General features: G+C 40.2%; 1 protein-coding gene across 3 annotated transcripts in view; it reads left to right on the plus strand.

The window, feature by feature from the left end:
- Window positions 1–23,882, plus strand: part of EFHC2 (EF-hand domain containing 2) — a 193,649-nt gene extending 169,767 nt beyond the window's left edge. For all 3 annotated transcript variants that reach the window (XM_017502055.2, XM_017502056.2, XM_037729057.1), the window contains 2 exons: window positions 5,522–5,627; window positions 21,306–23,882. In XM_017502055.2, the coding sequence (XP_017357544.1) occupies window positions 5,522–5,627; window positions 21,306–21,407 (208 nt within the window). In that variant the 3' untranslated portion in view covers window positions 21,408–23,882. The remainder of the gene's footprint in view (window positions 1–5,521; window positions 5,628–21,305) is intronic.
- Window positions 23,883–26,275: the final 2,393 nt, after the last annotated feature.

Below are 26,275 nucleotides of genomic sequence, written 5' to 3' on the forward strand. Positions count from 1 at the left end.
TGTACTTTGGTTCTGAGAAATTTTCTACTAATTATTTAATAATTTCCTCTCTGTTATGAGAACTCCTATTGCTAAGATATTAAGGCCAGGTGTGGTGGCTCAGACCTGTAATCCCAGCACTTTGGGTGACCGAGGCAGGAAGATCACTTGAGCTCAGGAGTACTTGGCCAACCTGGGCAACATAGTGAGACCCCATCTCTACAAAAAAAAAATAAAAATATTAGCCAGGCATGGTGGTGCATGGCTGTAGTCTCAGCTACTCAGGAGGCTGAGGCTGGAGGATCACTTGGGCCCAGGAGATTGAGGCTGCAGTAAGCTGTAATCATGCCACTGCACTCCAGCCTGGGCAACAGGGCAAGACCCTGTCTCAAAATTAAATAAATAAATAATACAAAGATTTTTGATCTCTTGAATTTGGATATTTTCTCTCCCAGATTTTCTTTTTCATTACGATGTATTGAGTAAGGGATTTCCCCAAGTTTATATTCCAGCCCTTCTACTGCATCTTTTTACTACTGTTGTATTAACATTTTAAATTCCAAGAGCATGTTTTTCATCCAGATATTTTTTTCTTGTAGTCTTCTGTTCTTTTTTTCAGGAATATAATATATGCTCATATCTCACATCTTTCCCCTGTTCCCTGAATTGCGTTTGGTTCCTTTTTCTTGTCTGTTGCTGTTTTGGCTTCTGTCTTTAATGTTGGATGCTTTGGTCAGGGGAAGGGGTTTGTTGATTAGTGGATTCCACTGCCCAGTCAACTCCTGAGCCTTCATTTTATTAGAGATTCCACAGAAGCTAGAATCTGGATATTTCTCTGGAACCATTCAGAGTATGGGGAGAAGAATCCTACCTTCTCCTGCTAAGGTAGGAGGGAGGGTGGGATGGGGGAAAGGGAGAGTTTAAGCATGGTCACTGGTATTCTTGCAATAGAAAAGGGGAAGGAAGGCTCCTGACAGCTTCTCGTCCTCTGCACTCCATTACGCCTCCACTCTCCAAACTGGAGCTGCTTTCATTGAATTTCTCTCGAGAACAAACCTCTGCTCTCTACAGGGAGGAGCACAGTGTGGAGGAAGGTATTTGGTGGTTCAGTTGCTCTTGCTTTCTTCAGGCTTTCCAACAATCCTTGTTTTCAGTGCCACACCATATTCCTGCCTTTATTGGCACCTGGAGTCTGCAGTCACTCAGTCTCTGACAAATTTTGTGGGCCAAATTGACTGGACTCGGAGTGCCTTCCCTCCACTGACATGAACATTTTGGGTTCAGCTTCTCTTCCTCAGCTCTGCCAAGTTATTTACCAATCCTCTGTTTACTTTTCATCTTGAAAAAAGTTTGAAGTCTCTTCTCTACCATTGTCTTTTCCCCAATTCTCTTTGTCATTGTGGGTTATAACCTACTTTTATTCTTTTTTGGTCATTTTGGTAGGATTTGGGGGAAAAGGGAGAGAAATATTTGTGATTGATTCATCGTGATTTACTGCAACTCTGTCTACTTCCCAAGAGCAAAGAATTCTTCCAAGAAACATGAGCTGGTTTTATTCCTTTTAATTGAAATAGTCTTTGTTCTTTTCTCCCTTGTGCCTCTTGGGGGGATTCCCACATACACTAAGATCCTCTAAGACAGAACTGAAAAGAAAAACGGAGTATTTTACCACATTACCGCAACTCTTCCTTTAGGTCTGGCTCTGGGATTTTGGAAAGATAAACTCATTCAAACATTTTTTCTCAAAAACATTTAGACATTATTTCTGAGTTGTGTGTACTTTTACTCAGTGGATCTTCCTGAATATCATTTGATTCCTAAATACCATTTTCAAATGTCCCTTTAAATGGATATATGGTCTGTGTTTTGAGTCTGACATATCATGAACCGGGCAGGAAGGAAGACTGGGTGTTATGAGGTAACAGGTAAATATCAGAGTTAGTGGTAACAAAGTCTAAAAATAGGACTTCCTGTGGTGACTTCCAGAAATTTTCCAGTAAGGTCCAGTGCCATCATCTAGGGCAAATGGAAATTCAGACATAGGGACTCAGATAAGAGGAACTTCAGGAGGACCTTTCTAAGAAAGCAACATTTGAAACGGGACTTTCCAGACAAAGGGACCAGAAGTGCAAATGCCTTGCGTTTCTGCCAGCAATCTTGGCATGATCAGGGAACCAGAAGGCGGCTAGTATACCTGACACATTGTAAACAGAGAGAGCATTTTCAGGTGAGGAGATGTAATCAGAGAGGCCATCAGCAGCCAGATTAAGTTGGGTCTTATAAACCCTGATAAAGAGTTCAGCTTGTGTTTTAAGTGGATTGGGAAGCCACTGGAGGATTGCAAGCAAGAAAGTGATTGATCTGATCTGTCTTTTAAAAAGAGCACTGTGGTAGACGATGGTCTGCAGCAAAGTAAGTGTAGAAGTAGCAAGACCAAGACAGGAAGTTATTGCCATAATCCAGGTGAGAGACGATAGTGGCTTGGAATTAGAGAGTAGTAAAAAGGATGGAGAGAAATATATGCTATGGTGGTAGAACCCACAGGACTGCTTAGTGGATTGTATACAACGAGTGAAGTCTGGTGTGATTCTAGATTTATTTGGTAGTCTTTGACTGGTTCCCAGATTACCGGGATATTAGACTTCTGAAACCCCTAAGATTGAATAAGTGACTCTTATAATTGATGAATAGGAATTTACTGACAAATTCTGTAGTGTAAGAACAGATAGAGAAACTTATTTTATTGATGATCTCATCAAGTTTCCCAGTTTTATGGCTTTAAATACCTTCTGTATGGCTTATGACTCCCACATTTTTATCTTCAAATGGACTGCTTCCTTGAGCTTCAGACTCATAGCCCCAGTTGTTCACTTTCCATCCAAATATGGCATATCCAAAACTGAGCTCATGATCTTTCCAACCTGCAGCCCCTGCAGTCTTTCTCTTCTTCAGTTAGGGCAGCTCCATTGCTCCAGTTATTCAGGCAGAGGTGTTGGAGTTATCCTGAATGCTCTCTCTCTCCCTCTCTTTCTTACACATTATATATAGTCTTTTAGGAATCCTACATTCAAAATATATTCAGAATTGGCCACTTCTCACTGCCTTCCAGTGCCATTGCCCTCATCTAAGCTGCCATTATCTCTCATCTGGATCCCCACAAGGGACTTCTAACTGTCCTTGCCACTTCTGCCTTGTCCCATGTATTCTACTCTGAACATATCAGTCAGAGCGATCTTTTAAAAATATCATAAGTCCCTTTTTAGTCTGTTTGGATTGCTACAACAACACCATCAACTAGGCGGCTTATAAACCACAGAAGTCATTGTTCAGAGCTCTCATGGCTGGGATGTCCAAGACCAGGATGTCAACAGACTGGGGTCTGATGAGGGCCCACTTCCTGGTTCACAGATGATGCCTTGTCTCTGAATCCTTACATGGCAGAGGGGGCAAGAGTGCTCTCCGGGGTCTTTTTAATTAATATAGGGGCACTAATCTCATTTATGAGGACAGAACCCTTACTTTCTAATCACCTTCCCTGAAGCCCCACCTCCTAATATCATCACATTGATGAGGTCTCAATGTATGAATTTTGAGGGGACACAAACATTCAGAATGTTGGAGGTCTCATAACCTTTCTGTATAATATGCTCCAGTGGCTCCCAGTTTTCCTCAGCATAAAAGCCAAAGGTCCTACAATGAGCTCATTCTTTGACCTTAGCTCCTACTCGGAATATTAGGAAATACTTTCTTTCAAGTCTTTGTGCTAAAAAAAAGTTTATTATGAGACATCTTTAATTGAGTTTTCATTCTTCCCCCAAAACATACACAAATAAAGGAAATAATGGCCCTACATTTTGGCTATAAATATTTCCATAAACAGAGCATGTCCTTTAAAGGAGTTGAAATGACTAGTGAGCCACAATTTAAAGGGTAAACAGTGGGTAGGGGGCAGCACATTGGAATTGTGTCTTTGAATCCTTGGCCAAAGAAAATGTACACAAAAGAATTACAGAATTCCCCTTTTGCCTCTTCTGGTCACTTTGTTTATTCCATTTTGTTTAGATTGATGAGGCTATGTGACTTCAGCTTATAACATTTAATTATTGCTGCTATTTTTATTAGTTTATAAATATAAGCTATTAATTTTTTAATACTTTGAGAAGAAAAGAGAAAAAATTTGGACTGATTTTGAGTAATTTTAAGGGCAGGAGCCTGCAATAGGGTGCCTGGAACAATGTCTAGTGACCACTTTGTACTTTCCTTCAAAAATTGATGTTACATGATAATTAGCCTTAAAAACTGGCAAAATGTGATCCCATAATTAGGAAATAGTGGTCAAAGGGATTCATTATTTTTGACCTGTATTTTTATGGTACAGGTCAAATAATCATTTGTTAATTTTTTTTTAAAATGAAAATGGGCTGAAGTTTTTCTGATTCTAATCTTAAAACAATTCAGATGATACAGAAAAGTCTAAAGAAAAAGTAAAAATCGGAATCTCTCTTCCCAGAGATATCTATTCTTAATACGTAAGTCTATCGCTACCATACTTTTTTCTGTTTTTTAATGTAAATATAAACCTAAAGTGGGATCATAATGCTGTTTTACAGCCTCCTTTCTTTCTTTTTCTTTTTTTTTTTTTTTTTTTTTTTTTTTTTATTTTTTTTTTTTTTTTTTTTTTTGAGGCGAGTCTCGCTCTGTCACCCAGGCTGGAGTGCAGTGGCATGATCTCAGCTCACTGCCACCTCTGCCTCCCTGGTTCAAGTGATTCTCCTGCCTCAGCCTCCCGAGTAGCTGGGATTACAGGCATGTGCCACCACGCCCAGCTAATTTTTATATTTTTAGTAGAGACAGGGTTTCACCATGTTGATCAGGCTGGTCTCAAACTCCTGACCTAGTGATCCGCCCGCCTTGGCTTACCAAAGTGCTGGGCTTACAGGCGTGAGTCACCACACCCAGCCTTACAGCCTCCTATCTACTCAACAGTGTAGCAATAACATATTTATATAATAGAAAATATGGATCTAAACAACTCCTTTTAATGGCCACATAATAAATAATAATGATGCCTTGTATTTTTTCAAAAAATATACTGCTAGACAAATGAATCTAGTTTACCGTAAAGATTTAGAAGGTATGCAATTTAGGAAATATAAGGACATTCTATTTTGGTGACATATAATATCAACCATTAAACTAAAAGGACCTTTAAATATTTTTAACAAAATATCACTATAATCTTAGTTACTGAATAAGCAAATTTGTTTCTGTGGCATCTACAAAAAGTATTTATTGAACACCTACTAAGTGCCAGCACTGATCTTGTTGTTGGGGATATTTTGATGAATTAGATAGGGAAGATCCCCACTCAAAAAATTTACATTCTGGAGGGTGAAAAGCAATAAGAAATTGTAAGAAATAAGAAAAATATCAGATATTGAAGCATACATGGTATTATATTTTCATGGTAAAATTGAAGCTGACATTTTGGTCTTGAATTCTGCAGATTGAGTCAAACTATATATTGTAATTATATTTTCAGGTTTGAAAACAGTGAAAAACAAATAGATTATAAATCATTTTTCTCTACCCTGGACTGGAGAAAGAATCCAATGCCTGAATTGCGAGCACAAGAATACCTTAAAGAGGTAAAATTAACACCTATTTTTAAAACTATCTGTGGTTACTTCCTTGCATGTTTAAATATCTTTAAATTATTTTTCATTATGAAATATTAACATCATTGCTTTTGGAAAGAATGCTTATGTGTTTCCGGGTATTTGTGTTAAAGGCTAATTTACTTTCCATGCTGAGCAAACATCTGCTCTGTAAGAGCATGACTTTTCTTATGCAGCTGAATTTTTTTTAACCTTGGTCACATCCAATTATATGGAAAATAGGATAATAGGTTACAGTTATAAATACATATAAACACTGTTATCAAGGGATTCTGGTAACATCATCATAAGCCACAAGAGCAAATCTCAAATGGTGCCTAAGTCAAGAATCCCTAGGGTATCTGTGGCTGTCTACACAGGTTTGCCGAGGGTGAAACAATTGAGTATGGGGATGTACATTTCACAGTGGAGCCAAATTTAAAATCAAAATTCCACAGAAAAATGCTTGGTTAGGGAAAACAAAGTTCATGTGATCAGATGGTGCTCTCAACATTGTGGAATTGTCTGAATTCTCTAAGATCTCTTTGGACCAATTGTCTTTAAGAAGTGGGTGGGTGGGTGGTGGTTTGTTTGTATTTTAACATGCTCCAGAAATTGATTTTCTTGGGAAAGTCCCTTGATAAAGCAAATGTCATGTGGTTGATACTCCCAGAAAGGAGGCATTTATTTCTCCCGGTCTCTGCTGACCAGTTCATTCTGGCTAGGGCTAGTCTAGTGCCCCAGGGAGTTCCCTCAGGCATGCAGCTACTTCAAGGGCAACCATAGAACTTCCAGATGGTTGGTGGAAAGTAGTGGCCTTTGGAGTCAAAAAGAGCTGGGATTGAATTTTGGCTCTGCCACCTTCTTAGCTGAATGACTGTGGATCAGTAAAGTTACTTACCTTGTTCATTTATGAATGTAATCCCCAGATAAATCAGGATTAAGTATCGACCCTCATCAGGTTCTCTGCTCTAGGCTGGGGTCCAGAGATGAAAATTGACATTGTTACCTTTGAGGGGTCCACTACTGTTGGGGGAATTGGTATGCTCATGATTTGGAGTGTGATGTGATGCAGCCTGCATAGGATTCTATGGTAGGACGAAGTAGCTGCTTCTAAACAGACTGGGGCGAACAGGAAGTATTTTCAAGGGAGATGACACTTGAAATTTCAATGATGAATGGTAAGAGTTAGCAAGGTAGGAAGGTGACATGGTCTGGAAAAGGCATTTCCAGCAGAATTCTTAGGACATGGGAGAGCATGGTACTTGTATAGAACCAGGAGGAACTGGTGTGGCTGGAGTGAAGGTACATGGGGAAGAGTTGAAAAGGATGAAGCTGGAGATACCTGAAAGGATGACATTTGAATATTGTCCTGCGAGGTCTGGAGACCGCTGACTAAATTCAAGGAAGACAGCAACATGATCAAGAGTGCCCTTTATAGAAAACTTGCTTTGGCTGCATGGTGGGTGGACTGGAGGTGGGGATGGAGACAGGCAGACCCACTGGGAGGCTTTTTAAAAATTTTTTTTAAAAATGGAGTCTCACTCTGTTGCCCAGACTAGAGTGCAGTGGTGAGATCTCAACTCACCACAACCTCTACCTCCCAGGTTCAAGAGATTCTCCTGCCTCAGCCTCCCGAGTAGCTGGGATTACAGGTGTGTGCCACCACACTCGGCTAAGTTTTATATTTTTAGTAGAGACAGGGTTTCACCATGTTGGCCTGGCTGGTCTCAAATTCCCGGCCTCAAGTGATCCGCCTGCCTCGGCCTCCCACAGTGCTGAGATTACAGACGTGAGCCACCATGCCTGGCCATGGAGGCTCTTGATGTCCTGTTGTCCCCATAAATAACGGCAAACACTTAAAGCATTTACTAGGTGCCAACTACTGTTCTAAGATCTCAAAATCACTTAGCTTATTTAATCCTCTTAGCAATCATAGGTGCTTTTATTATTCCCAGTTTAGAGATGAGGAAGTTAGAGAAACAGCAATGTGAAGCAGTCAGAATTTTAACTCAGGTCTCTTTTGCTTCAAAGAAAAAAAAGAAAACTGTCCTTTAAATAGAATTATTTTTGAAGATACTGGATTGGATTAACCCAAATCTAAAATACTATCACAAAAACAAACCAATACTGTCATTTGCCCTGATACTCCTTTAATTATTATCCATGTGAATATTTAATTTTTACATGCAAATAAAAACATGGTAGATGGGATTTATATTCTTCTACCTTTTCACTGAATGTTCTAGTACTCTGTATTGGGTGCATCTCCCCCAGTGTCCCTTTAGGACTGCTCTCCAGAGCCCTGTACCATGCTCTAACCCTGCCCAGACCAATCCTTGGCAACTGACTTTTGTAGGCCACATCAGTGGGTCCCCTGGCCCTCTGGCCTCCAGTTGTGCTGGCCAGTGGGATGCACCAGCAGGAGACTAGAGGGTGAGAGCAGAGAGAAATCTTCTTCCTCCCTGCCAGTCACAGCAGATTGATGGCCTCCTCCTTCCAAAGTCCACAGCACTTGTCTAGAGGCTCTTTCTATAGGGCTGCCCACTCCAGGTTCTGGTAACCACTCTCATGTGCCCCTTCAGCCACAGGTGGTAGTAATGGCTCCCTGCTGTTATAAGCCCAGGGGACTACCCCCTGTTGGTTTTTCTAAGCACTTCGCACAACTTTGTAGCTAGTCACTCTATTAAACTCTTCCCGATTTTCAGTTTGCGTATGTCCTCCATTGCCCTTGAGACCCTGAATATACAGGACATACTTATTTTTGCTATAAGCTTCTGTAGTTCTTTTCCTTACTTTCTGCTTCTCTCTTTCCTCTTCCATTCCACTCAATACACCACCCAAATGTTTACCTCTGTGTTGGGGGTTTCATTGTTTCATCGTGCCTTGTACGAAAATAAGATCATACCACATGCATTTATCTGCAGTGTGCTTTTCTTTCTTAAACATGGGAAATTCTCCTAGTTTAATGTGTATAGCATTCTTAATAGCTGTAGTGTGAATATATAATTTATTAATCTTTTTTTTATTGACAGGCATTCAGGTTTGTTTTGTTTTTACATATTTTGCCTCTGAAAACATGGTATTTTATTACTTTAATTTTTATTTCCTTATGACTATTGAGTTTGAATGAAAGCTAATCATCTTTTTATACTACAAACTACAGTAAGAAAGCTATTTTTTAATAACAACACAGCATGCACATTTATAATGGAAGAAAAGTTTCACAGAATAATACTTTCTGAATACATGTGTGCAGTATGACATATTCGTTTCTTTTTTCATTTCTCTCTTCCTTTCTTTTCTTTTCCTTTTTCTCATTCCCCACCACCTCTTTTTTTTCTCTTTTGAATGTTGTTCATGACCCACTAAATTGATTTCATGACCCACAAAAAGATCGCCATCGCACTAGAAGAGTAGTCACTGCATGGGAAGGCCAAAGATCCACTCTGCCTTTAATCACTCCTCCCCAGTTTCATCACTTATCAACTCTGTCAACTGGGACAGGTATTGAGCCCTGGACCTCAGATGCTTTTGAGATGCAATGTAGAACAGAAGGTCTCTAATCACAGGGACCCTAGTTCAAATCCTTAGATCTATGATCAACTAACTGGGTGACTTTTAACGAATTACTCAACCTTTCAGGTTTTCCCATCTCAAAAATGGAGATAAGAATAATTCTTCCATTAGGGTTGTGAGGATTAAGGAAGTCAATATACATGAGTCGCTTATCACAATACCTGTCCCAGAGTAAGGGCTTAAGTGTTAGATGCTATTATTTTTTGTAAAATGGAGATGTCTTACTTTCTTCAACTCAGGGGACTGGGCAGTCCCTTTTGAGGTTAAGATGGATGATTCTGTGGCAAGAGAATGGTTCTAAGCTGGGAATATTACATCAGAAACAGCTTCTGTTTCAGCACTAGGTTCTTCTAATTGCGATTCATTTATGGTGAGAACTTTACTTATAGGGTCTCATCAATTCTGCTGATAAAGCCTAGAAATATTCCAGTCTGCAGGAGACATTTGAGACATATGGAAAGGACTATTCTTTTTTTTTTTCTTTTATTTGAGACGGAGTCTCACTCTGTCGCCAGGCTGGAGTGCAGTTGCGTGATCTCGGCTCACTGCAACCTCCACCTCCCGGGTTCAAGTGATTCTCCTGCCTCAGCCTTCCAAGTAGCTGGGACTACAGGCACGTGTCACCATGCCCAGCTAACTTTTATATTTTTTGTAGAGACAAGGTTTCATCACTTAGGCCAGAATGGTCTCAATCTCTTGATCTCATGATTCACCCACCTCAGCCTCCCAAGATGCTGGGATTACAGACGTGAGTCACCCCACCTGGAAGAAAGGACTATTCTTTTTCAGCCAATTAAAAAAATAATAAAATAGACATGAAATGCTACCTGATCAATTTCACCAATGAGAACTTAACTAGATTCCAAAGAGTTCAAAGCACTCTGGTACTGATAAGCTTGTTATTATTTCATAAAGAAGACATAAAATAGCTTGGGAATGTTATCAGTCAGTCTATAATCTCGTGAAAATATTAGCATGACTGGGTTGAGCACAATGTTGAATAGTTTATACAGTAGAATACAGTAGCAAAAAGTATAATATCTACTGACCCATGTAAGTGTGCTCAAATGTTATTAATAATGTTGAATAATGCCCTGAAACACTGCTGGGTCACAGTTTGTGACAGGTTAGGTTCTCCAGGAAGCAGATGGAGTCTAGTGTGTAGGATGTTTATTTGGGAGTGTCCTTGGGATCAATTCCCATGGAAGATAGGGGAAAGAAATAAGAGTAGGCAGAGGGAAAAGTTGAACTGCGATGCAAGCCCAAAGATAGCTTTGGCTGACTCATAGGGAGTTCTGGAGTTAGCATGTCTTTTCAGAGTTGTCCTGAGTTGGGCCAGAATGGCCTGGCCTTTGTCCCAGTGGGTTGGTTCAAGAAAAGATATGACTTTGTGCAGAGTGGCTCTCTGCAGCCAAGACGTTTGTAGCTGAGGAAATCCATGAAGGGGACTCCCAGCAGCTGGGCCACCAAGCTCCTCCTCAAGGGGATTCTGGATGGTACATCACAGCTTGGCAACCAACTACTGTTGAAATCCCTGTTGACTGTTCTTGGTATCAACTGAGAGCCTGGCAGTGTGACAGCCTCCTCCCCAGCTGGTTCCCTGGTTATTGTCTGATCTTCCATTCACAGTAGGGATCTGATAGGAGAGTGGTTTTGCCATAAGAGGCCATGGTGGAATCAGACCAGATGTATAGGTCCTGGGGATGCAACTGGATAAGAAAACCTCTCAGTTATGACTTTGGGGATTGCCAACATTTGGGGAGTTTTCCATAGCCAGTCACATGTAGGGCTTCAGGGTAATATCCATCAGGTTGTGAAAGCACCCCAGCCCTGAGTGTGAAGTGATGAGAGTAGATACCTTTTGAGAGAAAGGAATGGCAGGCTGAGCTCCTATGTGGAAGCATGGCCCAGATACAGGTCCCACGGTTGGGAAGCTGCACCCTTCCTCCAGTATATGAGCTGGACAGGCTGGCTCAGACTAAAGTTTCAGAGGTGTTATGGACAGCTCTGTAGAAGTTACCAGCACAGGCCATCACCTGGAACCTGGATATTTTTACTCCTGGGCTGAATATTGTCATCAGCAGGATCTCTTTTCTGGACTGGGAATCTTACTGAGAAGTGAAAAAAATTTATTGGCTGATGAAAGCTCAGTAGGCCTCAGTACTAGATTCAGCTGTAATTCTGTCTGCATCAGCGTGAATGGATAGGATGAATGTTATGGGTGGAAGTTTGGGACACCTTCCCAGTCTAGTGTGACTAACCACCATGGGGCAAGAAGGGAGAGGCCAGGAACCAGGAAGAAGACCACAGGCTTCAGCCAGCCACAGGCTGAGTAGGGGTCTGGTTCACAAAACTTGAGATTGGAAGGAAGTTCTAGCAAGGCATCCCTCCAAAACAGTGAGCATAGTGATGGGGAATCTAGAAGTTAGCACCGTTCGGCAATCAGAGGGAGCCACTCAGCAGGCTCAGACCAAGCTTTTATCCTGTCAAGGGGACAGAGCTGGCTAAGTCCCCATACCCGTGAGGTTACAGCAGAAAACATGCAGCATACTCAAAGGGATCCTGGAGATGGATTTGATAAAGGGACTGTTGACAGGGTGGGTAGGGTTAAGGGAACCAAGCAAGGGAGTGGAGTACTCAGGGACTGGCAAGAACGGGAGAAGCAGGGAGGGATTGGTGTTATTGGAGCCCAGCAGAGGAGCTGCAACTATAGCTGCAGGTAGAGGAGTGTAGCCATTATAGCCACCCCCAAACCATGGCCTGGCAGGGAGGGAACAGAGTGAAGGGAAGTGAAATCTATACTCTGACCTCTTGCTTCTCCGGTTTTCTGATCTCCTGATGCTGCTTCACATTGGCTGAACCCACCCAGAAGCAGAGAGCAAGGAAGCTTGAGGAGTGATGCAATCCACAGAGCTGATCTCCCAGGGCAGAAAGCGGAGTGAAAAGGGCAAAGAATGGATCTTGAGGGGCAAATGGAGACGGATCCAGCACAGTCTGTTACCAGAATAAAGCCTTGAGCTCAGAACAAGCCCCACAGTCAGGATATAAAGCCAGGTCTATATTAACTGCTTCTGGGGCTTGGTCTGCTGGATTTGAGGACCAGTCCCCTGGACTCACAGGAGCCACCTGGCTCCCCTACATGTGCTAGTTAGGTGGCCTCAGCTAGTAAGAATAGGGGTCAACAACAAACAAGGAGAATTTAAAGAGTACTATAGTATAGCTAGTTTAGCTTTGATTAGTCCTACTGCCCTTTGGTGACAGGTTTTTCCTAAAAAATTGGTTGGATGTAAGCTGTCATCCATCATGACTGTTGACTATGGCCTGTAGCCAATAGCGTGTAGCCTGGATTCTCATTGGGCTCCCTTGGTTATCCCTCTGCCTAGCCCCTCAGTAGCCCATGGTGAGCCGTGGGGCTGTAATTTAACTCTCACTCCATTATGTGACTATCTGTGTCTCTGCATGTTGCCCTGGTGCTGTCATGGCCTGGAGACCCCATTTCCATTCTATTGTGTTTACCCGCAGATGGTAGCTATAAAACTGGCAGAATAGGTCCCACTGTTTAGAGCCTGTCTGGTTAATCTCAGAAGTCACGTTTTAAAAAATAACACGAAATTGGTTCTCATATAAACTTTATAACTTACACTGTGTGACTGGCGTCTTATCTTTTGACATTTCTCAGAAAAATTGGATGTGGCTTCGTTTTATGAACATCATAACTGCAGACGCATTAGCAGTCAGCTCTAAAGCACTGTCTTTCACAATAGGATGATATAGGGCCTTGGCAGCAGGAAGTAGGGGGCAGTTGGGTACACCTTGGGATACATCTTTGGACACCCACCTTGTTGAGAATCTCCTTTTGGTATTTAGAGCGTGGAATAATCTGTGACATTTTGTTGTCCCAACAATCTTGCAAGAATAAGTATTATTCCCAATTTATAGATAGGAAGCATATTCCTAATGTTAAGGATTAAATAGTCAGGGCCAGCGCCAATTTTTTAAATAAGTAAAGTTATTTCTAATATTTGTGGTTGAATATAACAGTTGAAATAAAAGGTTGTGAACCACTCCTCTTAGATTTAAAAAATAACTGGCAAATACATACTGATGACCTAACACAGAGCAATAACCTAGTAGGAAATGATACTCCTGGAATCCACTTTCATCTACAGCATCGGGTGATGTCCACTTGAATTGTACACATAAGACTATCATTGAAGCTCAAAAGTCCACATCTCCTTGAAAATTTTACTTGCCCTGCATTGCACTTCCAAGGAAAGTTTTCCTGTTTGGAAATTACACCTGTCTTTTAGCTACAACTCACACACAGATGACAACTTTTTGAAGCTTTGTCTAGGGAAGGGGGAAGCAATCATGAAATATTGACATTGCTGTAAAGACAGAAATGTATAGAAATCTAAGCTAATCTCCTGGCTTTATATATGAGTTTTTCCTCATGTTATCAGAATGCTCTTGATTATGTCATGTAATATTCGCAAAATCCTCTTCTCCAAGTTTATTTCAATTTGATTTGCTTAAATGTAATTGCTGTTATGATTTTTGTCAAACTAATTAGATTACTTCTAAAGTCTTCTTAACCTTATTCGAAGGGAGAAAATCTAAGAAAACCACAATTTTAATACTATATACACTACTGGCCTTTTCTATCAATTTATAGGCATTTCTCATAGAAATATCCTTTTCCTAGTGAGTGGAGGGTAGTAACATGGTGAAATCACTAACATGACTCTATCTGCCTTGCATTTGGGAGGAATAAAAATAACCTTGTTTCAGTGAAGCATGGAATTTAATTGGCTCCCGATCTTTTCCCCTCATGCATCTGGTGGCCAGTATTACAGTAGAAAATTTTAAACTAGAAGGAGACATAATCCAATTAAATTTCCTTTTAAAAATGTCAAAGCAAATAAATCTAGGGCCCATTAGCTCACACACAGCTTTGCTATTCTCACTGGGCAGCTGCTGTTTACTGGGTTTTCATCCAGTGCCATCTTAGCTTCCCATTTCAAGGGTATGCAGTTTTACAGATCAGCAGCTACGTTTTTTCACCGCTGATGAACGAGCAATTTATTGCCAACTTGTTTGACATCTTAAGTGCCTCGAGTGACAGCCAGCTTGGAAGATATCATAGGGCCTTCTTGGAGACAATGATTCCCAGACATTTTAGAATCATGATTTTTGTATCTTTGAATTTCACTCTGTATTTCATGGTTCTTCCTTCTTCCAGAAAACACTATGTGGCATGTATTGTTTATGCTCCAGATTACATCAAATTTTGGTCTGAGATTTGGGTGCTGTCTTTTGAGTTATCTGGAAGTCACTTGGAGGCTCTGGATCTATCCAGTTTGTCAGGAAGGTGCTTTGTTTCAAGCTGTGCTGTGACTTTCTTAGACATAGTCTTAATTTTGATCAATGCAAAATTCCATAGAATCTACATCTGACTTCCTCTAGAAGCAGACTTGGAGACAAAGATCTAAATGTAAATCATTTTATGGGGAGGAGTGAAAACACTAGTAAGGGAGTGGGAGAGTGAGAAAGGAAAGGGAAGGAGTTACTAAAGGCATATTAGCAAACCAGTTACAAATGTAGATGATGTAGATGACTGAGGGTTTTGTTTTGAGTTAGAGTCTCACTCTGTCACCCAGGCTGGAGTATAGTGGCACGATCATGGCCCACTGCAGCCTTGAACTCCTTGGCTCAAGAAATCCTTCTACCTCAGCCTCACAAGCAGCTGGGACTACAGGCCCACACCACCACACCCCGCTATTTTTTTCTCGTTTGTAGAGACGGGATCTTACTATGTTGACCAGTCTGGTTCAGAAGTCCTGGCTTTAAGTGATCCTCTGCCTCCGCCACCCCAAATGGTAGAATTGCAGGTGTGAGCCCCCACACCTGACCTAATGATTAGAGCTTAATGCAACTGGGAAACACTGACACTTTACAGTCATCCCATCCAAAGTGTGAGGGAGCTGCGGTATTCATCCATCAACTCCCATCAGTCATTGTTTGAGAGCTGCTCTTGAAGTGGAGGAATGAAAATAATTCCCTGGCACTTGTGGCTGCCCACAGGGACAGCCAAAGCAAGCCTCAGAGGCTAAAGAGAAGCCCAAGGGCAAAGGAATGCAGGTGCTGGCAGTTGGAAGTCAGGCTGGTATGCTCTAGAGTGGAAAGGGTGAGGGGATTAGAAGAGGTAGTGGCAGAGCCCACTACACATAGACAGTTAAGACCCCAAATTCCAAACCTGCACTGCCCGGGGAATCCGTTTTACAGAGATACAAGCAGGCTTGTCCTCACCTGGAATGGGTGGGATCAACTTCTGTGGATGACTCCTCCTGTTGTAAAAAGTACCATGCAGTTATTTCCACTTAAAACTGATATGCACTGCTGGGAAAGCCATATGATACGAGTTTTCTTTGCATTGTATGGTAGGATTAGTAAAAAGTCAATGAGGCTGGGTGCGGCGTGGCTCACACCTGTAATCCCAGCATTTTGGGAGGCTGAGTCAGGTGATTCATGATGTCAGGAGTTCAAGACCAGCCTGGCCAAAATGGTGGAATCTCATCTCTACTAAAAAAAAAAAAAAAAAAAAAAAAATTAGCCAGGTGTGGTGTTGGGCATCTGTAATCCCAGCTACTCAGGAGGCTGAGGCAGAGAATTGCTTGAATCTGGGAGGTGGAGATTGCAGTGAGCCGGGATGGTGCCACTACACCCCAGCCTAGGCAACAGAGTGAGACGCCATCTCAAAAAAAAAAAAAAAAAAAAAAAAAAACAAAAAAAAAAAAAAAAACAAAAAAAAAAAAACTAAATGAAGACAGTATTTTAACTCACTTCCTATATTTTCATAAAGATTCTATAACATTTGGAACACTTTCAGATTTATTAGAAAGTACAATTAGGCAGTGGTAATATGTGGATTTCTTATGTTGCCTAAAATGTCTTCATTTTAGGGGCTGGCCATGGGGCTGGCCATGAGATTCCTTAAGTAGATCCAATTATAGACAAAATTATGAAGAAGGTACCTTTCCCTCTACTTTATTGATGCATCACCCTATCCTCTGAGCCTTGGAAACTTCCCCTGTTTCCTAACCTTCCTTTGGTCCCAATTTCAATTCCATTAGTCCATTTTAAGCCAATAACTGTGAAAATCTCCCTAAAATTGGTGGTTGGCAATAGATGGACTCACAGCACTGCTAATATGCCTGTGGCATTTATGAAATATTTGGACAGAAAGTCACTCCTACCTGGAACTTAAGGAAGAGTGACAAAAGGAAAAATAATCAAGGGAAGTGGTATTGATTCAAATGAAAGAGCACAATGGGGCTGGAGTAATCAGGAGAGCTTTGTGAGAGCCATGGAGTTTAAAGTGGTCAGGATTTAAAGAAATGGATTATCGTTATCTTTCCATCTTAAATTATCCTTAATTCCAAATTTCATGGGTATTTGAGTTTCATTGTGTCCAAGTTGCTAACAAATCTGATCTAATCTCCAAATTCTTGAGTTGTCATGATTGCATTGTAAGTTCTATTATTTTCTTTATTGTCAGCATTTAAATCACAATTCCTTGCTCAAAAGATACAAAAACAAAACCGCTTTTGCTACCTAATAAGCTATGAGGCAGGATCTTCTAGTAGTGACCTATTTCATAAGAAGATCTATTCCCCAAATAATTTCATCATTTTATATGAGTTACATAATTTATTATTTCTGTATTGAAAACTTTTATTTAAAAAACTATTAGAGAATGGTGACTTTGAAGTCATAGATTTGTACTATTCCTCTATAATGAGATTAAATTTACAAACATCACTTAAGAGCAAATATTGCTGTAAGTTTTGTAATAAAATTTTGGGGGACATGTTAAATAGTGGAGTTGGATGACTATTGATCTTAGCCTTCACTGATTAAAATTAATGTGTGTGTGTGTGTGTGTTTGTGTTTGTGTGTGTGTCTGTAATGGTTTACTACTTTTTGGTGTAAGGAAGGATGTTTTACCAAGTTCCATGTGGTATGAATTGTACAAAACACCCCTTAGGAGTTGGTTTAGGCATCAGCCATCTAAATGGTCATTTCCCTCTTCATTTTGCCCTTTGGTGGTTTGGGCTTAACTTCTGAGAGGCAGCGTCCTTGAGAGAGAATAGTAGTGTCACTTCAAGAACTGCAGTGTTTTCTACTTGACTTTTCTGGTTGGAAATGTGAGGATCGAATGTAGCTACGTAGGACGAAAGCCAGCTGCTTCTGAATAGATCCCCTCCCCTTCTCGGCTTTGGAGGGTAGCCCCTCAGATGAGCACAGCTCTGCTGCTCCACTGCCCAGGTTATTAGAGTCCAGGCTTCTCCACTGACTGGAAGTTTGACTTGAGATAATCTATTTAATCCTTCTGTCTCAGTTTCCTTTTCTGTAAATAGATTATGATCATAATACTTACCTCTTCAGGGTTTTCTGTGATGATTAAATAACCTGATACATGTAAAACACTTAAAAGAGTACCAGCCATGTAGTAAATATCCAATAAATGTATTGTTATTCTTATTACTACTAGGTAATTACAGGATTCCTATCTATAACCCTGCAAAAATCTGCAACTAGTTTATCATCATCATCATCATCATCATAAATCATCTCTTAAATTAAGGTTTTACACTTGAATTAGCGATGTTGGTACTTAGTTCTCTTCTGATTCTATGGCAGTGTTATCAATTGTCATAGTTTTACGTATCACTCATATTCCAGTGACTTCTGTATTTTTGCACAGTTCTGACTCTGTGCTATATAGAACCATATTTACAGATGTTTACCAGAGGCCGGGCACCATGCTCATGCCTGTAATCCTAGCACTTTGGGAGGCAAAGGTGGGTGGATAATCTGAGGTCAGGAGTTCAAGACCAGCCTGGCCAACATGGTGAAACCCCATCTCTACTAAAAATAGAAAATTAGCCAGGTGTGGTGGTACATGCCTATAATCCCAACTACTCGGGAGGCTGAGGCAAGAGAATCACTTGAACCTGGGAGGCGGAGGTTTCAGTAAGCCAAGATCATGCTACTGGACTCCAGCCTGGGAAACAAGAGTGAAACTCTGTCTCAAAAAACAAAAACAAAACAAAACAAAAAAATCACAAAAAACAGATGTTTAACAGAATCTTCACCTTGATGTCCCATGGACAACTGAAAGAAAAAATGACCACAACTGAAGTTAGAATTTCCCTCTGAGCCTTGTTTTCCTACTAAAAATGTTTTTAAACTCTTCGTGCTTTCCTTATGATATTACACTAGGTTGAATATTGTCCCCTCCAATAGTCATGTCTACCCCAAACCTCAGAATGTGACCTTATTTCTAAATAGTCTTTGCAGATGTAATTAATTAAAATGAAGTTATACTGGATCAGAGTGGACCCTAAATGCTGTGATTGGTGACTTTATAAGAAAGCCCCATGAAGACATTGAGATATACACAGAGAACACTATGTGAAGTTGGAGGCAGAAGCTGGGGTGGTGTGCCTACAAGCCAACGAACAACTGCCAGCAATCACCGGAAGCTAAGAAAGAGGCATGCAATAAATTCCCACTTAGAGCCTCCAGAAAGATCCAAGGCTGCCAACACCTTGATGTTGGACTCCTGTCCTCTTGAACTGTGAAAGAATAAATTTCTGTTACTTTAAGCCACTTACTTTGTGGTACTTTGTTATGGCAGCCCCAGAAAACTAATAACAGACACTGTCAACTATTACTAAATTTAGAATTCTTAGAACCATCCATACCTATATTAGTTTCCTAGCGATGCCCACATGAAATACCACAAACTGAGTTGCTTAAAACAATAGAAATTTATTCTTCCATAGTTCTGGAGGCTAGCAGTCCAAAATCTAGGTGTCAACAGGGCCACGCTGTCTCTCAAACCTGTATGGGATTCCTTCCCTGCCTCTTCCTAGACTCTGATGGTTTGCTGGCAGTCTTTGGTGTTCCTTGGTTTGCAGCTGCAAAACTAATCTCTGCCTCTTTGGTCACCTGGTGTTCCCCCGGTGTGTCTCTGTTTTCACCTGGCTGTCTTTTTATAGGGAGGCCAGTCATGTTGGATTAGAGGCTCACCCTACTCCAGTATGACCTCATCTTCCTCATCTTAATTTACCTAATTACATCTGCAAAAACCCTATTTCCAAACAAGGTCACATGCTGAGGTACAAGGGGTTAGGACTTCACATACCTCTTTTGGGGGGGACACAATTCAACCTATAGCACTATACCTTTCTTTTGTCACCATTTCAAATTGATCCCCTTCTAGCTGTTTCACATTCTCCTGCAGCAGCCTCTCTCAGAGGTAGCTCCTGTTCTCCATGCCTGCTTCAGCTGCCCTGGTTACGGCATAGTCATCTTTTCGTGGTATTATTGCATTCACCTCCAGATTGATTTTCTTACTTCATTTCATTCTCTGTACATCCAGCAAGTTAGCTCATCGGTTTCTAATCAGATTGCTGTCATTTCCCTGGCCAAGACCTACCAGTGACTTCCCCTAACCACAGCCTCAAGTATAAACTAGCACAGAAGGTCAGAAGTTTGGCCCCAGCTTCTCCTTCTAACCATCTCTCTTGCCACTTTGTACCATATGCCACAATCCACACTGCTCTACTCACCCTTTCTTTAAAATAGGTTTTAGATCTCTAGGCCTTTGCTTATGCTTTTGCCTATGCCTGGAACATCCTTCACGACCCTTAACCCTCTGCTGAACTGCTTTGCATCCCATAAGGTCCAACTGAAACACCACTTAATCAGCTGGCTTCCAAAATTCTATCACATCAAATTACTGAGCCTTTACCTATGTGTCTGACACCTTGTGATTCTGGATACTAATATTAATATACATATATACAACAATTAACCTTGACAGTCATATTTCAATCTTGACAGTAGAAATAAGCAACTGTATGTATGGACCTTGCCTCCTGTTGATATTAATTAACTATTGCAGCATACGCAAAGAGTTTGTGTGTATATATACACACATATTTATGTATTACATATTAAAGAAAATGTGCATCTGTGTGTGTATGTGTATACACATAAAGTGGCTTATTGGCAGGATCATACTGTGAGTGATCCAGCGTTCTTTTCATTGTTTCCTGAAGAAACAGTAACCAAGCAACGTATAGCTAACAGTTTGTATTTTAAAAATTGCGTTCTTTAGGTGGCAGTTCATGCCTGTAATCCCAGCACTTTGGGAGATTAAGGTGGACGGATAACTGGAAGCCAGGAGTTCAAGACCAGACCAGTCTGGCCAGTATGGCGAAACCCATCTCTCCTAAAAATACAAAAGTTAGCCACGCGTGGTGCCATGTGCCTGTAATCCCAGCTACTCCAGAGGCTGAGGCACGAGAATCACTTGAACCCAGGAGGCGGAGGTTGCAGTGAGCCGAGGTCGTGCCACTGTACTCCAACCTGGTGCCTGGTGATGGAGTGAGACTCTGTCTTAAAAAAAAGAAAGTATGGGAGGAGCTATCACTGTAATAATGCCAAATAACAACTCCTTAAATTTTAGTGGTTCACAACAAAACACATTTCTTTTTCTTGTCTGTGGGCATGTAGGTCAGTCAAGCATGGGTGGATTCAGCTGAGCTTGGCTCTTAGTCTACAAGTCCAGCCTGGTCTGATCTACCTTGGTCATTCTAAGAACAACAGTATCCTGGGCCATGTTCTTCTTACGGTGATGGCAGAGGCATGGAAGACCAAGCCAAATGATGCCAGCACGCTGGAGCCTCTGTTCATGATATGTCTGCTAACAGTACATAGGTCAAAGCTAGTCATGTGGCCCACCCCGTATCAAAGGAACAGGAAAATACACTCTTCTTACTCCATGGGAGGTTCTATAGAGTCATATGACAAAGAGTGTGGGTGCATAATTCTTATACAGGCAGGCAATGAAGAATCAAGAACAAGTATCCAGTCTACCACAAAGTACTTATGAACCTAAAGAAGATGGTACAAATTTTCACTTTGAATATAAACTGTTTGGTGTTGAATTTGCAAAACTCTACTTTGAAATGTGGCTCTAATCGTATCAATTTTTGTTGTTTTTTTTTTTTCTAGAGATGTGAAGATGTTTGGCTTGGGATGCCATCACCTATTCCTGCGAAAAACATTGACTACTTTACCTTTTTGAAGGATACGGTTGGCTTAGAGGAGGAATAACCATGCCAGTTTTGGTCAATTCTTTTGGATTTACTTCTCTAATTTTGCCACATTTACTTTAGTAGATATAATTTCATTAAAAACAAAAAAGAAACAAGGTTTATATTGAATGGGAATCCATAAACCACAATTAATCTTATTTTGTCATGTTTTTCAGGACATCATATTGTATTGCTGACGTACTAGTACTATTTAAAATGCCATTTTGAAACATGTTGAGTATTTTTATTATATGTATGATTTATTAATACCAAAAATCTGATAATTTTTCATCAAACATAATTTGATTCATTACTATATGAACAGAAAATGAATTTTGATGGTTATACATGACAATATAAAATCAAATTATATCACAGCAATAAGTTGTGATTCTATTAAACATTTTTGAAATCTTTTTGACATGTTTATTATTTATATAATTAAGTTTTCTAGCAACTCACCTCATCAAAATAATTCTTAAACCTTTCTAGAGTAAAAATGTTTATCTTTTGAACTTAGTAAAGCTATGGAAAGAAAAAGAACCTCCCCTCGACACACACACATACTTGGGAAAGAAATGGGAACATATGCAGTATTTATATTTTTAATACCCTTTTTTCTATCTAAAGTCATCTCGTTAGCTTAGGAATATATACATGTGTATATAATTATAGTATGACCAAAATTTATTATGTCTAAAATATTTAGGAATGTGAATGCTGAAGATTTTGAGATTTTTTTTTTTTTTTGGTTTGTTTTATACACACATCCCACCCACCCCACCCTAGAGATTTAAATATTCAGAAACTACAACATTTCCCCCACTGCATTTTTCTAGTTCTATTTTTATTTTTCTTCAATGGAACTCTTGTCATATACTATACATTTGATTAAAACCCACAGCCATGTACTTCTGGGAATTCAGCGTAGAAGTCTATCCCAGCCTATCTGTTGTTCAGTGTTGGGTGCTATGTATCATCAATCCATTTCCCTGGTGTTCTCGGAGACAATGGAGGCCTCTCAAGAAGGACCTGCACCATTTACCTTTCAGGGACTACTTTGAGAAGAAGAGGAGCTGATGACTTCTCAAGGGACCCTTCGGACTCATTCTTTCACTCCACATTTGCGGCAGTGTCTTGCTGGCTTCTTGGCACTCAAATGTACCAATTTGCTCTCGACAACAGTGGTCCTTTCATTTTTTAAAAATTGAAGTTAATCAAGAAACTATTTCTATATGGAAACCTATGATAATTCCACATGTGCTATTGTTAGAATAGATGCTTCTCCCCACCCCCACCCTTTCAGGACTTAACACTAAACTAGTATCCTCAATTTATATACTAAAACTATCTACCATAAAACCTAAATTTGACTACTTGATTTTTGTCCCAGGTTTTTTTTTAAGGCAACTGACAGTGCCAAGCCATTTTGTCACTTTAAGATTTTTCATTCCCCAAAGAGCAAGCTTTTAGAAGGATGACACTTTCCTGGAACTTTTCAAGCTGACACATTCGTCACTTACCTATTCAACTCTTCAGTCAGTTGTCTTTCCTTCAAGAGTTTAAATATGTAGATAATTTAGCCCTTGTAGAGGCTCATAATATAGTTCATTTGAGAAGTGGGGGGATAAAAAGAAAGGAAGCAAACCAATGACAATGCTCCTGAGCTTGTGGGGTGACACTGCTCATTCTATTGCATAGATGTGTGTTACTGCCCTGGCTGTTTCTGGATCAAGCCCACAATTAGCAATGAAATGGCCATTATAGGTTTCATGCCGATAAACATGATACATTGCAGCCATACAGACACTTTAAATAATTATTCTTTTTATAACTAAATCATATACTGAACAAGATTTATAATTTAGAGATAATATCCCCATTAGTAAAGTTTATGACCCAATAAACAGCTCCCACTAGTTAATAAATGCCAAAGCCATAAAAGCAAAGACTATTAATGTAATAGAATTTCTGTACCTCCCTCTTTTGCTGGTGGTCTCAAGACACTGAAGGGAAATGCTATCTTAGGAAAAACATTTATTCTCGTTATGTAAATATCAGTGAATTGTCTTACAATCCATCTGGAAGTCTCCCAGCCCCCTTTGGTCCCAGGTGGTCCCAAAATGCTGATGCATTCTGCTTAGGTTTCAAGCAGTAGATAACTCTGGTTTTCAGCACAAATAAATCCCGAGACTAAAATCTTTGGGGGTGGAGGGCTAGAATTTCTGCCTCTTCTCTTCCCTCTGCAAAAGAGAAATCCCAACTATTGTCATTGTTCCAGGGTAATAATTTGAAAGAAGTTTCACAACCTTTCCATATACTTATATTTTCAGCTGCTAACGTGATCTCATTTTGATGAAGAAGCAAGTGCCACCTTTGGATGTCTGGGTAAGTTGAAGTTTAATACAGGCAAACCTTTTGTCCTAAGAACTAATTGTTTTTTAGTATTCTTGGAACTGTAGGAATGATTGATAAAGCCGTTTGATACCCCAAATCAAATCATGTCTTTTCATACAAAACTTATTAAAAGCTGTTGAAGTTCACATTAAGTGGTTTACGGAGGCACTGTTGCGAGGTATGGTGTCGCCAGCAGAGGATTAATTTGCAGTGCTTATTTGCCTTTTGTTACTGTTTTTACCTAACCACTTGAAAAGTAATATGAGTAAGTCTATTGGTTGACTTTAGCTTAAGCTTACTAAAATGGTTAAAAGTTTAGACAACAGAGGGGAGATACAGAGCTTCGTAACTTTCAAGCGTTATAATGAGCATTTTGCCCACTTTGTTTCCTGTATTGCTTTTGATGCAATTACTGACAAATACACTATTCTTGCTATTTTTTTAAACACTTGAGTATTTGAAGTTTGGTTGTTTGGGGTTGTAGAGCTTCTAAGCTTTATAGACCCCTCAGTCATGAGTTTAGAATGTTTAAATTGCCCTCCCTTCTTTCAAATAGGGAATTATTGATGAGTAAAATGGAATCTCAAATAAATACAAAATACAAAACTCTTGCCTGTCCAACTTGGATTTATCTTGAGTTGGGGTTGCTTCCTAGCCTTTTCCACTTATTTCTTCTTTCTCCTTTCCTTCCACCACACATTATGATTTTGCTCTAAGCTTAGTAGTTGGAGTCATAAAGAAACAGTAGGGCCTTCCACAAAGTAGTTATGTTATTGAATAATGCAGAATCCATTATAATGAAGTGCCATGCTCCCAATTACATGTACATTCATTTTAGTTATGAATGTAGATCCCTGAATTTTAAATACCCTTAAAAAATGGTCTGTAAATGACTTTTCAGACAAACAGTTTCCCAGTGATGGTGGAAACATATACAAGGGTGATGCGTCTCTGCCCTGATGTTGGTTTGGGCAAAGTCTGAATTGCTTCAAGTTGAAGGCGGGTTAAGACCTTTTCGAAAATGAGTTTCTTCAAGTTGACTGAGCATCTTCAGAGACACAATGCTTTTCAGTTCCCAAGAGAATGTAATGTGTAAAAATGGAAAGCCCACTGAGGCAAGATCAATGAGTCTATTTAGAAAACAATAAACCTGGAGCGATAATGGAGCAAACATTATTACAAAGGGTAGGGCTGACTGTGCAATTAGTTTAAGAGAATTTTGTAACTTACCTCCTCTCCTTATTCTACCAGGTTATATATATTGGTTTAAATATACATTTTCATTCAAGGTTAATTAAGTTCCCTAAAACTAAGAGTTCTGAGATAGCTTTGTCAACAGAGTGGTTGGAATATGCATCTTCTTTGTAATTTGTTCCCGGTCCCCAGTAAAATTCCTTGCAAGGGAACTTTCAAGCCCATTATGTGTCTTGTGTGTGGTATGCACACGAGCCTAGGGGTCAGCACTGCTGTTCAGAAGCAACTTGGTAAAAGCTAAAAAAAATGTGGCCAATGAAAAACTCCACAGCAGCTCTGCAAGCAGAGAATTAATGACTCGCTGGAATCAGTAGGAGCCTTTACTTCTAAATACTCATTAGTTACAGCAGTGAGGCCTGATGTTATGCAAGTTAGAGAGGGAAAGAGGGGACTGCCCCTCCCCATTGTCTATTTTGAACAGAATATGCACATTTAACTCAAAGTGCTGAATGATTCAAATACATCAAACCAACTATTCATCAGTTTCCCAGCTTCCTGAGCACCACTTTGCATCTGTGTAAAGCCAACAATAGAGGAAATGCTTGTTATGACCCCACTATAATATTAAAATCCAGAGGGGCCGATAGCTTGGTGAAAACATAAAAATGCATTTTCCTTTAGAAATAGTTCCACCAAAGTCATCTTTGTGTTTCTTTTTTCCTACTTTGCCTATACAACAAGAACCTCTGACTGAAATAGGAACTTGATAAAATTGCTTTTGCCTGCTTTTTTATCCTGTGCTACCACTGTTCATTATTGCTGTGAGGCCACCCGTTGAATAAAGAACAGGAGCTGAACGGCCATTTCAGACTGCTGCGAATGCCCCCAGTTTTAACTATGACTGGAGCTAGGAGGGTGAGAAGGGAAGTGGCAAGAGATGACCATTTTAGAGGGGAGTCGGGACAAAAATAGGGACCACCTTGTGTGTGTGACTCATGTTGAAGAGTTTCCACTTCATCCCAAGGGAATGAGAAGTTTCTGAAATATTTTAATCTGGGGAATGGAAAGATCATGTCTGTATTTTAAAATCTCTGGCTGCTTTGTGTATGTGAACTCTAACAGTGAGTTTGGCGGCAAGAAGACTGATTAGTAGACTGTTGCCAGAGAAGTGATGGGTAGTTTGGATTAATGTAATGTAGGTGTGAAGTGGAGGGATTCACGATGCATTTGGTGTGTTGTTGGAGATGAGGGAGAAGAAATCAAAATTGTGACTGGGTCATTTTCACAGCTGGGCAG

This window comes from Cebus imitator, unplaced genomic scaffold (assembly GCF_001604975.1).
Source record: "Cebus imitator isolate Cc_AM_T3 unplaced genomic scaffold, Cebus_imitator-1.0 Scaffold289, whole genome shotgun sequence".
NCBI classification, from domain to species: domain Eukaryota; kingdom Metazoa; phylum Chordata; class Mammalia; order Primates; family Cebidae; genus Cebus; species Cebus imitator.